Genomic DNA, 13,837 nt, shown 5'->3' on the forward strand with positions numbered 1-13,837 from the left:
AGTGTGAGAATGGGAGAGAGAGCAAAGGTGAGAGCAAGAAGCAGGAGAGTAAGAGAGCTGAAAACGTAGTTGCAATTAGATGAGAGTATTACAATTGAATGGAGTGATAGGTTTTGTCTAAGTGACAAAACCTTATCCTTCACTAACCATAGTTAGTGAACTAACTGTGGTTAGGGGAAAAAACCTCTAAGTGAGGGGAAAGTGCCCCTAACTTACTTATTACATTACATTGGTCACTGCTAAATTATAGCAATAATTCTAACACCCCCCTGCAGTGCCAATGTCATGTACAAGGAAAAGATCAATCACCAAAAGGAGATAAGTTCAGGGCACTGCGAAATGCCTCAAACTTTTCACGTGGAAGTGCTTTGGTGAAAATGTCTGCAACATTGTCATGTGTTGACACATAGATCATGCTGATCTCTCCTGCATGCAACTTCTCTCTGACGTAGTGATAGTGAACCTCAATGTGCTTCGTGCGAGCATGATACACAGGATTCTTTGCCACTACAATAGCACTTTGACTATCAATGAGAATTGGAGAAGGACCCTCCAATGAAAGATGAAGATCAGCAAATAAACGACGCAGCCAAACACATTCAACTGTCGCTGTGAAAGCTGCCCTGTACTCAGCTTCACATGAAGAGGTAGCCATTGTAGATTGTTTCTTGCTCAACCAAGAAATACAAGCTTTGCCCAAAAAGAAACAATTGCCACTTGTGGACTGCCTAGTGTCATAATCTCCAGCCCAATCTGAGTCACTGTAGGCATGCATCTGCAAGTCACCCCTCTTGGGAAACATCAAGCCAAAAGACTTGGTACCTTGCAAATAACGGAAGATGCGTTTTACAGCCTGCCAATGCATAGTCTTTGGGCTGTGCATATATCTGTTCGCCTGAGAAACTGCAAACTGAATATCAGGTCGTGTATTGCAGAGATAAATGAGGCATCCAACAGCCTGACTGTAGAGAGTGTGACATCAAATGATTCACTTGCTTCATGCATTGTAAGCTTCAGCCCCTGCTCCATGGGAGTAGCTATGGGCTTACAATCCTGCATGTTGAATCTGTCCAAGAGTTTTTGCACATACTTGGATTGAGACATACCGATGCCACTTTGCTCTTGAGTGAACTGGATCCCCAAATAAAAGTGTAGCAGCCCCAAATCTGACATGTCAAAAGTGGTCTGCAATTCAGCTTTAAAATCTGCAATATTATCTTCATTTGACCATGTGAGCAGTAAGTCATCTACATAAAGAATGATGACTAAAATATCCCCCCCATCCTTCTTGATGTAGAGGGTCCTTTCAGTTGGACTGCTGTGCAGCCCCTTGCTGGTCAGAAAGGCATGAATCTTTGCATACCATGCACGTGGGGCCTGTTTCAGCCCATACAAATCTTTATTCAGCTTGCATACCTAAAGTGCATTTCCTGAAATTTCAAAGCTTGGAGGTTGTTTGACATAAACCTCTTCCAACAAGTCTCCATTAAGGAAGGCTGTTTTTATGTCCAACTGATGAACATTCCACTGAAATTTGCAGCCATTGCTATGACTGACCGGATGGTTGTCATTCTGGATGTAGGAGCAAAAGTCTCCTCATAGTCTATGCCCTTTTTCTGAGCATATCCTTTTGCGACCAGCCTTGCCTTGTACCTGTCAATGGTGCCATCTGGCCTTTTTTTAACTTTGAAAACCCACCGTGTACCTATGGCATGTTTACCTGGTGGCAAATCGACAACTTCCCATGTCTGATTTTTCTTAATGGACTGCAACTCATCGTGTATGGCATTCATCCAATGCACATTATCCAGTGCCTCTTTAATTGAATTGTCTCAGGTTCCTCCTCATCGAGAAGAGTACCTGCATAAGCTGATTCAATTGAAAGAGTTACCTCCCCTATGCCTTACTGCACTCCGAGTTTTGCCAGGTAATGGAGCATCAAGTTTACTCTCCCTGAGAGTCTGTAGCAGCCAATTTGGGACTGTTTTTGCTGCATGTATATCTACAATTTTTTGCTGAACAACCTTTTCCATGGCTTGTGGAGGTGGTATGACATCCTGTGGCTGAATCGGAGCATGTGGAGGTATCTGAAAATTCTGATTTTCATCAGATATATCAGCAGGGGAACCCAAGGCAATGGGTAGTAACCCCTCAAAGACATCACCGGAAGAAGAAGGCATATCAAATTCAGCTTGAGTGTGAGCTGAATTTTCTGAATATATTACATCTCTACTGACAATGATCTTGCGTGTGACAGGATTGTAGAAACGGTAGCCCTTTCTCTCTGCACTGTACCCAACAAAAATGCATTTGATTGCCTTATCAGACAATTTATGCTGGAACTCAACAGGCACATGAGCATATGCAAGGCATCCAAAGACACGGAAATGATCCAGAGAAGGCTTTCTCCCTTGCCAAACTTCATAGGGAGTCTTGGTCTTCAAAGCTTTTGTGGGTGCCCAATTCAAAACATAGTTGGCACACATGAGACCTTCAAGCCAAAATTTGTGAGGTAATTTTTTGCTTTTCAGCATACATCTATCCATCTCCATAAGAGTACGATTTTTTCTCTCAGCTTTTCCATTTTGCTAAGGAGTTAGCCTCACTGTAAGCTGATGTACAATGCCCTTGTCTTTCAAAAAAGCATCAAAATCTGCAGACAAGTACTCCCCTCCTCTATCAGTGCATAATGTCTGTATCTTGAGTCCGGATTCATTCTCATATGGCTGCAAAGTGTTTGAAGACCATAAACACTTCTGATTTGCGTTTCAGTCCATAAACCCAAGTGTAGTTGGAGTAGTCATCTATAAAAGTGACAAAGTAAAGATGACCACCCAATGATGGAGTCCTCATGGGACCACAGACATCACTATGTATAAGCTGTAATTTTCGAACAGCTTTAACTGATCCATCCTTCTTAAAAGGAGATCTGTGCATTTTACCAAGAATGCACCCTTCACAGGCATGTGGAGGAGGTGTTTCAAGAGGAGGCAATGCATCAACCATGGCATGTTTTCGAAGCGTCATCAAGCTGCCATAATGCATGTGTCCATATCTCGTGTGCCATAACTCCGCATTCTGCATAGCAGCAGTAGGAGTGGAAACTGTAAGAGCATGTGCTGGTCTTTTCTCATACATGTCAAGCTGAAAAAGACCACGCAACAGAGTGCCAGACAATCTCAAGGCATAGTCATGCTCTCTATCATGGACTGCACACTTGTCATCTTCAAAAATGACCTGAAATCCAGCTCTGTTAAGAGTGGACACTGAAAGTAGATTTTTTGTGATACCAGGCACATACAAGACATCAGAAATTCTGAATGTTGAGCCATTAATGGCTGTAAGTTCAACTTCTCCTGTACCATCGACTGAATAGGAGGAGTTGTTGGCACATGTGACCTTTTTACCAACAGGTGGTGGATGCAGAGATGTGAAGAGACACTTCCTAGAAGTGATATGCTTTGAGGCACCGCTGTCAAAATACCATGTATTATGTGTCTCATTGACACTGAAAGCTGATGCATCCTTGGAAGAATCATAACTGGATGTCAGAAAAGCATAAGTGTCATCATTACAATTGGCTGTACTATCCCGAGCAGCCAACTGAGAGTCTGAAATGCAAGACAAGAAGGCATAGTCGTGCTCCACAAAGTTGGCTGTAGCTTGCTCATTGTCAGATGCATGAGGAGCTGAATCTGAGACAGCCATACCGGAGCTGTTTTTCTTTTCTTTTGCAAGCCTTTTCTTGCATTCTCCAATGTAGTGACCTGGTTTTGTCCAGTAATGACATATTCCCTTCTTCTATGGTTTACCGGCATCACCCTTAGCCTTTTGAGAAGGCTGTCCTGAACCACTGGAAGGCTGATTTGCTGAAGTCTTTGCCTGTCCCTTTACTTTAGGCTTGAATTTTGAGAGCATGGCATGTTCACCTGCTCGTGAAGCCATGTTTTTCCTGCTCTGCTCTTCCTGCAGTAGAAGTCCTATCAACTCGTGAAAAGTGAGAGGATTTGCACCCCCCTTCAACGACAAATTCAGCGAGGTATGAAAGCTGAGATAAGACTCAGGAAGAGAATTCAGAGGAGTGGTAATATTCAACAACTGCTCTCGTAAATCCTGTAGCTTTGTGAGGTGCACTGACATGGAGTCACCCTCTTCCATATGTGTATGAGACAATTCTTATTTTCAAAAAAGACACCCTGGCATCATTCCGAGCTGCATACATGCTCTCCAAAATATCCCATGCTGCCTTTGAGGTCTTACATGACCGGATATGCGGAATGATGAATCTTTTCACTGAAAGAGAAATACACGACAAAGCTAAAGCATCACGTGAATCCCATCTCTTCTGCTCTAGTGGTAGGTATAACTGCACCAATAACTTGTGCTGCAGCTGTACTTTGTGCATGACCTCTGCCTCCTCCTTGTTGGGGAGGGGTATTAGGTGCCACATTTGCTGGCCGGAACTTATCCCCACTTACATAGTCCCACAAATTACGAGAAATCAGAATATTGCGTACCATAAAACTCGAGAGGGAGTAGTTGGTACCATCCAGCTTGTCCTCTTGTGAGAGACCATTGAAACCGAAATCATTCTGATTTTGCTGGGCCATGTCTAAGAAAGAAAATACATCAAATGCAAATCTGAATTCCCTTGCTGGGAATGGAGTGCACAAATCCCAAAAAAACACAGCCAAAATGCAACTCAAATCTCTGTAATGTCTCTGTCAGAAATGTGCCAGAGCATGCAATCTCTCCCAAAACCTGCCAAAAGCGCTTCAAAGCACTCACAGAAAGGCAGTGTGAACTGAAACCTGTCAAATAAAAGCCCCGATTTGTGGCTTGAAATTGCAACCAAAAAGGGGCAAATTTACTAAAAGCCCCAAATCTGCAATTGCTGAACAAAAGCCCCAAATTTCAGATTAGATCTGTAAAAGCCCCAAATTTCGAGTTGAAATTGAGCCAAATTTCACCCAAATAGCTAATCTCCTGCAAAAGCCCCAATTTCTTGGCCAATCTTTGCAATTTGCTTGCAATGTGTGCCAAAATTTTTACAAAAGCCCCAAAATTGTAATGTCTGCCAAAGCTCCAAATGTGTTCCCAAAAATACAGCCAAACAATGGTTGTATGCACAAGAGCCTAACAAAAAAAAAACTTTCCTATATCCTCCTGCAAAGCAAATCCTGCATAAATGTGACTTTCCAAGCCCACCTTCAAACTGTACGGACTAACAGTACGGAACCGTCAGTCTGGTTGTACTGCAGTTTGTACGGAACTGTACGGAACAACCTGCGACTGGACCGTACGGTCGTACAAAATAGCAACCAAAAGGTACGGGTTGTACGGCGATTTACGGACGGGTTGTACGGACGAATTGCAGATGTACGGCGCCACATGTGCGGTACGGACGAACCTTTCGCAGGAGCTGTACGGAATGTATGGCGAACGTACGGACAAGTACTGCGTAGGAACTGCAGTACGGCGCATGTCTGTACGGGATGGGTAGTAAGACGCAGGTAGAGGCTGTACGGCGATGATGCAGGAGGTGCTGGTACGGGCGTCGTAGGTACAGTATGGACTGTACAGAATCAGTCCGTACAGATTTGTACGGACGATACGGGGAGCTGGCACGGGAGCTTGTGGGCTGGAGCTGGAGGACAAGAAGAAAGGAGCAGGGAGCAGAATCAACCTGCTCTAATACCAAATGTGAGAATGGGAGAGAGAGCAAAGGTGAGAGCAAGAAGCAGGAGAGTAAGAGAGCTGAAAACGTAGTTGCAATTAGATGAGAGTATTACAAGTGAATGGAGTGATAGGTGTTGTCTAAGTGACAAAACCTTATCCTTCACTAACCATAGTTAGTGAACTAACTGTGGTTAGGGGGGAAAACCTCTAAGTGAGGGAAAAGTGTCCCTAACCTACGTATTACATTACATTGGTCACTGCTAAATTATAGCAATAATTCTAACAGAAAGGAGAGGAGAACAGTGGATTATCTGAACATGTATGCCTCCTGTGTCACGCTCTCTATCTTTCTTTGTGTGTAGACGCATGTGTTTTCAGAGACTCCTGGGAACTTCTGCCCTAATCTTCATTGTCCTCGTGAACAGTTGTTCCATGTCATCTTCTGAGTCTAAAGACAGTTATGATACTAGTTTCCGTTCTTAATTGCGTATTCATTCAAGTGTTGGATAGTTGCTTTCTATTATAGTGTTTTCATGTTTGTTTCCAATCTTGTTGTGTTGCAGTTGGGGCACATGCGAACAAATAAGAAAGTATGTCCATTGTACATGGAGGATGGTAAGGCAGCTCTCCAAAAAACTGAGAATGCTGATGCTACTGAACCATCTGTTCGGCAAGGCATCAAGTTCACCTTGAAGAATGCTAGTGGACCAACACAAGAGAAGGATCGGCAACTTGGACATGTAAACAGTTCCACAGCACAGAAGATTCCATGTCTTAAGATAAAGTTGCCGGTTCCAGGGAATATAGACACTACACCAGGCAGCACACTCAGATTGAATCAAAGTAATGCAATTTCGACTGCCCAAGAAGGACATGATCGGTCACCAGGTGGAGATGCATTAAAAGATCCTGAGAAAAAAAGTACAGGTGTAGTGAAGAAGATAAGATTTCAGAAAAAACATAAAAAGAAAGAGAATGTTTTGGAAGATGCAAGAATTAGGGAATCAAGTATTGTAGATCAGCTTGATTTATCTCAGGACTTTGACAAGCAAGCAGTGTTAAAGAGGGAGCATATGCGGAGCCATAGGCAGCATGAACTAGAGCTTGAAGCTGCAAGGGAAAAGGAGCTGAGGAAACAAGGAGAGGAAGCCATTCGGCAGAGGGATATAGAGGAGAATGAGAGGTTGAGAAGAGAAAGAATTGAAGAAGAGATTAGAATGCAAATGGAAAAGCAAAAGATCAAAGAAGAAAAGGAAAAGCGGAGAGCAAAGCAACGAGAGGACAAGCGGAAGAAAAGAGAGGAGGAAGAAAGAGAGAGGTTAAGGATTGAGACACTGAGAGAAAATGCAAGACAGGCAGAAATCCAGAAGCAAAGGGAACTAGAAGAGGCAGAAAGGTTGGCATGGCTTGAAAAGCAGAGGCTAAAATTAGAAAGGCAGTTGCAATTGGAAAGGATTGAAAAGATGAGGGAACAGCAAAGACTGTTGGAAATTGAAAGACAAAAGGAAGCTAGGGAACAAGAAGAAAGAGAGACCCAGAAGCAAAGAAGAGAGAAGGAGAAGCAAAAGCTAGAAGAGAGAGCGCAATCAAAAAGACCCATGCAAAGAGACAGAAGGTTTTTGGACAAAGACAGCAGCATGGCATCAAAAAGGCGTGCCTGTGCTGAGGTGGGTGTCAGTCGTCGCGTTCCTGATCATGCACCACAGACAAAGAGACGAAAAGGTGGAGAGGTGAGTTATCTGTATCTTCCTGCATTGTTGTGGAGATCAAAGCATGATGAATCCTTTTTTTTCTCCCTATCCTCAACAAACAATAAAATCCTCAAAAGAAAGAAGCTGAAGATCATATATTGTGTCCTCAGTGGTTATTGCATTCTGCTGAATTGTGAAAGCAGTTCTTTTTTCATTTCTTTTTTGGACAGTTGCTAACAATGCATGACTTTACTGTGAAGGACCTTACATTGTGCTTTCCACCACTGGTTTATGATGCACATCATTTTACCGTAGTATCACTTCAGCTTGATATCTGATACAGCTTGTCTTCGAAAATGTGCTTTTTTGTCTTAGATTATTGTGGATGCCACAGTAGGCAGGGAAATATTGAGCTAGTTCTATCACATCAATTTACATATGAGCAGAATCGGGGATCAGCAGACCAGTATCTTTGTCCCCTCTCCTCTAGAGATATGCTGAACTTTGGGCATCATCTTGACTCTGAAAAGTTGCGGCAACTTATGTGAACTCATGTGACTTCAGCGGTTTGATACGTGTAGCAGCTCTACACATGATTAGAAGTGTTTGGCCCAATCTTCAAGTCTGATTTTTCACCTAGGATTGTAAGTGGTTGCTGCCGGCCACAAGACCTTCCAAACTGGTGACTGAATTGTGCTTACCTGACCCTTAGTCTTCAGGTCCTGTCGAAGAATCCCTCTGCTTCAGCAACACCAGCCAAGCACCCACCCAGATGACTCCAGGCACTCGTTGCTGTCCATCACCTTCACAAAGATCTCAGACTCCTCTCCTGACCAATCCTCAATGTCTGACATCCTGATGGTAACACCGGGGTCCATGTTCTCAGCATGATTTTATTGCTAGTAGCCTATGTTGCTAGCCTTTATAAAGGAGAGAACCTTTTCTTGAATGCTAAACCAACCTTTGCCGTTGATGTTGTTTCCATTGAAACCTTCACCACCCCTTACGTTATCATACAGGGGGAATGAATTTATTGCAGTGGACTTTTACAAATATCATGTCATATAGTTAATTAGAAATCTTAAGCTCAGCACATTAGGCAGTTCCACATTGTACATCTTCATTCTGATGGAAACTTTATTTTTGCTTCCAAAGCTGTTTTTCTGTGTCATAAACTGAAAATTCTGGTATGTTAAACACTGAATCTTTGTTTAGTTTCACTTTTTGGATCGTAATTGACCATACCACTAAGGACTATGTGGACTGATTATTACAGGTACAACTGGCAAATATTCTCGAAAACGTTGTGGATATTTTAAGAAAACATGAAGTTTCATTCTTGTTTCTAAAGCCTGTGACAAAAAAGGAAGCACCTGACTATCTGCAGATGATTAAAAATCCCATGGATTTGTCTACTATCAGAGAGAGGACACGAAAGATGCATTATAAGTCTCAGGAGGAGTTTCGTTGTGATGTGTGGCAGATAGCAGAGAATGCACACATTTACAATGACCATCGACATCCTCACATCCCACCTTTAGCTGATCGGCTTCTAGAGCTATGCGATGAGTTATTGGAGGAGAGAAATGAGGAATTAGTGGAAGCAGAATCAGCAATAGAGAGGATAGATGAAGAAAATGTGTATGCTACCCCACCTCATGCTTCAAATCGCAGAACTTCACGGCATTGATCAGCTCCTTTTTTCTTGATATTTAAAGGATTGATTAGTTTCAATGCTGTGAGGGCACACCTTTGTAAAGTTTCAGTAGCTCAAAGCAATGGGGAGAGTTATTTTGTGCATATTGTGGCAAAAGCTCAAAAGTCTACTTGTAATTTAAACTCCAATACTTACACTCTGCTCCTCAGGTCATGAGGTGGATTAAAACTAGGAGTGAAGTAAAGGCGGTCCAATGTGAACCTTTGTCAGATCATTCTTTGTACAATAATTGTGTGCATCAATACTCGCACTGTCTCGTAAACGAGGCCTGCTGCCTATTATATTTTGGGAGGACTCGGCTCCAATTCAGAGCGCACCACGTGAAGCTGATTCTTCTTTCAACCATGTTGTCATTTCTTTGGCATTTAACACATTGTTTATGCTGTATTGTGCAACGCAATAATTTTGATTGCCGAATCCTTGCATTTGCATAGCTCAATGAATGTTCTGATTTATATTGCTGACAATGCTAGTCTATTCTTTGTGTCAACCACTATTAGATGTTATGTCCTCTAAGTGATGTACAAACCAACCCCAAAAAAAAAAAAAAAGCTTATTCCCTATTCCTTTCACTAATTGGACTATGCACTAACATACACAATAGTCGCATGCACAAACGCACACCAAGCACAAAAAGCAAAAACAAAGGAACATCCTCTTTTTAGTGTAAAATTGTGAATGCATTTATGCTATTTCAAAACCAGGAAAGGAGGATCAAACATTTTATGACTAATGACTCAAACATGCTAAGTACCACCAATAGTTCAAGACGCCCCTTTACAACACGTTAAGCAAAAGTTAGGGCCACTGAGACTCACACGAAAAGATTGTGATTGTATGGCAAGTAGAAAAAATGGTCAAGCTATAAGAAAAAATGTCCAGCCCAATGTTCTTTAGAATTATAATCAAAGGATACTCCCCATTTTCAAAGATATGTAAATATGTTAAATATGTAAATATGTTAAATCAAGAGTGCTTCATTTGATCTTGAGATGAAAAGTATCTAATGCTATGGAGGCAAAATTCCTCTAAAAGACATCTACAATGTAAAATGAGGATCTATTTACATGATAATTTGTGAAAAATAAGATATTGGAAAGACATCTCAAGAGAAGAGAAAATGCACGAGTTCTAAGGATGGAACATCAAGGATGAACACCGAATATCACTCAAATTGTAGCGCCTATCAACACACATTCAATAAAAACATGATATCTAGTTAGGGATCATTTAGCCTCCTAGAGTAACTAGCCAAACAATTAGGTTCATTGCACTAAAACAAGGTAATTCACAATGATCACACTGTACCCAAAATCATCCATCTTCAACATGCGAACGCACAAACAAAAAAATACAAGTAGTCGCTCGCACACAAAGCCACAACTTGAACTAAATATGGATGATTTAGTAGCCTTGTCCAAGGCATTTGATATAGTCCTTAAGTTCAAATTATAGATAGGATGGAAGAAGTAGGAGTACATGGTTACGATACGGATGCTGTGGCATGAATATATGCACAAGGCTTGAAGATTGCATTAAGGACATGTAATAAGAAGGAAAATGTCTAACATACTTGGACTGGATTTCTTTGAGACCTCTAAACACCAGTATCTCTCAAGGAAAATGTCTAGCATACTTGAGTCTATGATGTTGATTTCTTTGCTAAATAAGGGCATCGAACACAACCATATTTACTTCAATAGAATCAAGAAAGACTTTGAGAGTCGTGTTTCCATTCAAATAAGTGCACGCCACTTGAAATGTGAGACACATCGCTAGAACATAGTGGTTTCCTTGGGGGAAACTACTCTCTCTCTCTCTCTCTCTCTCTCTCTCTCTCTCTCTCTCTCTCTGTCTGTCTCTCTGTCTGTCTCTCTCTCTCTCTCTCTCTTTTCCTCTCTCTTCCTCTCTCTCTCTCTCTCTCTCTCTCTCTCTCTCTCTCTCTCTCTCTCTCTCTCTCTCTTGCAAGGATGCCCCCTTTTACCAACACTCTTTGGACTCTACATTGACGAGATCATGACCTTCATTGCCTAGGAGGTGCGGGATCATTACTTGCTGATTTAATGACAGATATTATTGTACATAGATGGCATAGTCCTCAATGACATATCCTCGTGAACAGTAGGTCTACAGAGATATCTAGAGGCTTAGAGGTGTTTTATTAGGAAAAAGACTCGACAACCAACCTTGGCAAAAGGTAATGATCTTCAACACCTCACAATTAGTACTTCATCCACACAGGTTCATGTACCGAGGTGAGCTGGTGGAGATCATCCTATACTCATCTTGGGATAGTCTTTAAAGATCAACTTTCAAGATGATTCATGGAGTCGAGGAACAACTCACAAGAGGACAAGGAGCTCTAGCCCGATTAGAGTGATAGTGCTTTCAGACATACTTTTAGGACCCATTAACAAAGGAATGGTTGTTTGATAACTAATGACGAACCTAGCTTTATCCTACACGGCCTCCTCAAATTTTAGGGCATCATCAAGGGCTACAATGTGATGCGGTTCCTGTTGATAATGGCAACTCCCATGGCATTATTTGTGATGGGGTTCCTGTTGATATTGGCAACACCCATGGCTTTATTTGTGTTGAATTGGTGTAGAAAAACCAAGATTTCCAACCTTGACAACTAACCACCAATATGAAGTCAACTATGCACCAAAACTTGGAAACATGGTCATCCTTCCTGGAGCTCGTTATTGCTAGAATTCTATCCCAATTTCACTTGTGTACATTTGTACATGTAGGAAAAATATGCATCATTCAATCATTATGGTACTATGAAGTATCAAATTGGTACCAAACTTTGCACGGATCTTATTCAATGTTGCTTAAATGTGCGTGAAAGGTTCCATGTGCATTAGAATTGACTATGACAGTGGGAACATTGAATGTCCCGATTTTGCTATCTTAGCTCTCCTTAGAGGGGACCGTCCTGAGCCGAGGTGTCTCTTGATATGGCTTACTGGATACAGAGGTCACAGAGATCATGCCTCCCTCCACAACAAGAGATGGCTCAACAGATACAAATACGAGATATCTTCGTATCGCATCGAAGAGCCGCCATGGCACTTGGTTATATATTTTGAGTACTAGTTTCAATCTTTTTGAGCTTCTTAGCATAGCACTCAACAAGGGCCTTAGTAAGCCCTCTAAATATGTAGTCCATAGTGGCTTGTATGAGTTGCCCTTGGATTGTACTTTGTCTTATAGGCTTGCGAGGCCTCCTAAAGACATGAACCTCTCTCTCTCTCTCTCTCTCTCTCTCTCTCTCTCTCTCTCTCTCTCTCTCTCTCTCTTTCTCTCTCTTTCTCTCTAGCATGTGTGCGCATATGTACGTGTGCATGTAGGTGTGGATGTACATGCACATTTGATGTATGGGTTCAATTCCCATAGTATATATACGGCCTCTAGTTGGTGTTAACCTCTCTCTCTCTCTCTCTCTCTCTCTCTCTCTCTCTCTCTCTCATGTATGTGCGCATGTACGTGTGCACATAGGTATGGAAGTACATGCACATTTGACATATGGTCTCAATTCCCATCGTATATATACGGCCTCTAGTTGGTGTTAACCTCTCTCTCTCTCTCTCTCTCTCTCTCTCTCCACAAATTTTCTCTAGCATAGGTTAGAATGCTCGTTTAGTAGCTCCACCCTTTTTCTCATTGTATCAGGTTTTCTTTCAGTCTCATAGACCCATCAGTCTTTAGCATACTTTAATAAACTTTCTTTCTTTCTCTTGTCCAACTAGAGGGCTCTACATCAAGCATACTTGAGGTTTCCATTCTTGCATGTCCAACCAAAGGGCTCTACATTGATGCATCAAAGAGGCTATCCACAACTAAACACCCAAGAAGAGCTCTTGAAAGGCAAGCGATGGCATTTGGGGTACCAATTTTTCATAGACAAAGGATTTCTTCCATCGCATCCCCTTGATAAATCTCATTAGGTTCATCTTCAACCAATTGCACTTTCATTAATTTAAGGTTCAACATTGGTCCCTTCTCTATGTACTCAAGCCTTCCCATCCCCCTTTTGCCCTCTTAAAGACATTCCTCACACACCTCTAGCACACTTTGAGTTTGCAAACTAGTTTAGCTAGTACTTGCAAATGCATGGACAAACTTTAGGACTTATTTGAGAGTTCATTGAGTGGTTGACTCACTTCAACAAAGGCATTTATAATTACTGACATGGTCAAAGTTGAGATTAGAAGAAACAATAGTGGTGACTTTCTCACTAGCAAGATGTGTGTGTGTGTGTGTGTGTGAACACATGCACGCATGTGCATGGACACATGTATGGTAGCCTAAATTATTTTCCCTACACAAATAGATGTTTATGTCATGTGGTTCATGCTAAAAGGGTGAAGGAAGTGTTGACAAGAGGCCATATTCCAATGAAAAAAAAATATTTTATATGTGTTTTGGAGAAGCCATCAAAGGAATTTATAAAGGAACTTGAACTGGAACAAACACCATCTTTACTCCAAATTTGAAACTTCATATCTATCACCATCCAACAAAAGGACAACTCTAGTTAGTCTTTCTTAGAAAGACAAGTGTCTGTGGTCTCTTCTTCATATCATTAGTGTTGAGGTTAAAGTAGGTGTAAGCTATAACTAGTATGTTGAGGATCCATCTCAACATCATGTTATCATATGTGCGTAGCACTAACCCAAAAGAGTGCTTAAAAGGAAAGGACTAGAAACCCTAACCCTAAAGGAGTTTGTATATATTCATT

At 41.6% G+C, this 13,837-nt stretch overlaps 1 protein-coding gene across 1 annotated transcript in view; it reads left to right on the top strand.

Annotated features, from left to right (window-relative positions):
* The window catches only part of HAF01 (HAC13 protein (HAC13)), a 121,299-nt gene extending 111,871 nt beyond the window's left edge, over positions 1-9,428 (top strand). The window contains exons 19-20 of the mRNA XM_087387741.1: positions 6,243-7,409; positions 8,647-9,428. Of these exons, the coding sequence (XP_087243867.1) occupies positions 6,243-7,409; positions 8,647-9,060 (1,581 nt within the window). The 3' untranslated portion in view covers positions 9,061-9,428. The remainder of the gene's footprint in view (positions 1-6,242; positions 7,410-8,646) is intronic.
* The last annotated feature ends 4,409 nt before the right edge of the window (positions 9,429-13,837 follow it).

The sequence above is a fragment of the Dipteris shenzhenensis genome, chromosome 16, assembly GCF_047967505.1.
Source record: "Dipteris shenzhenensis isolate YYH24624 ecotype China chromosome 16, Dip_SZ_1.0, whole genome shotgun sequence".
Classification (NCBI taxonomy): domain Eukaryota; kingdom Viridiplantae; phylum Streptophyta; class Polypodiopsida; order Gleicheniales; family Dipteridaceae; genus Dipteris; species Dipteris shenzhenensis.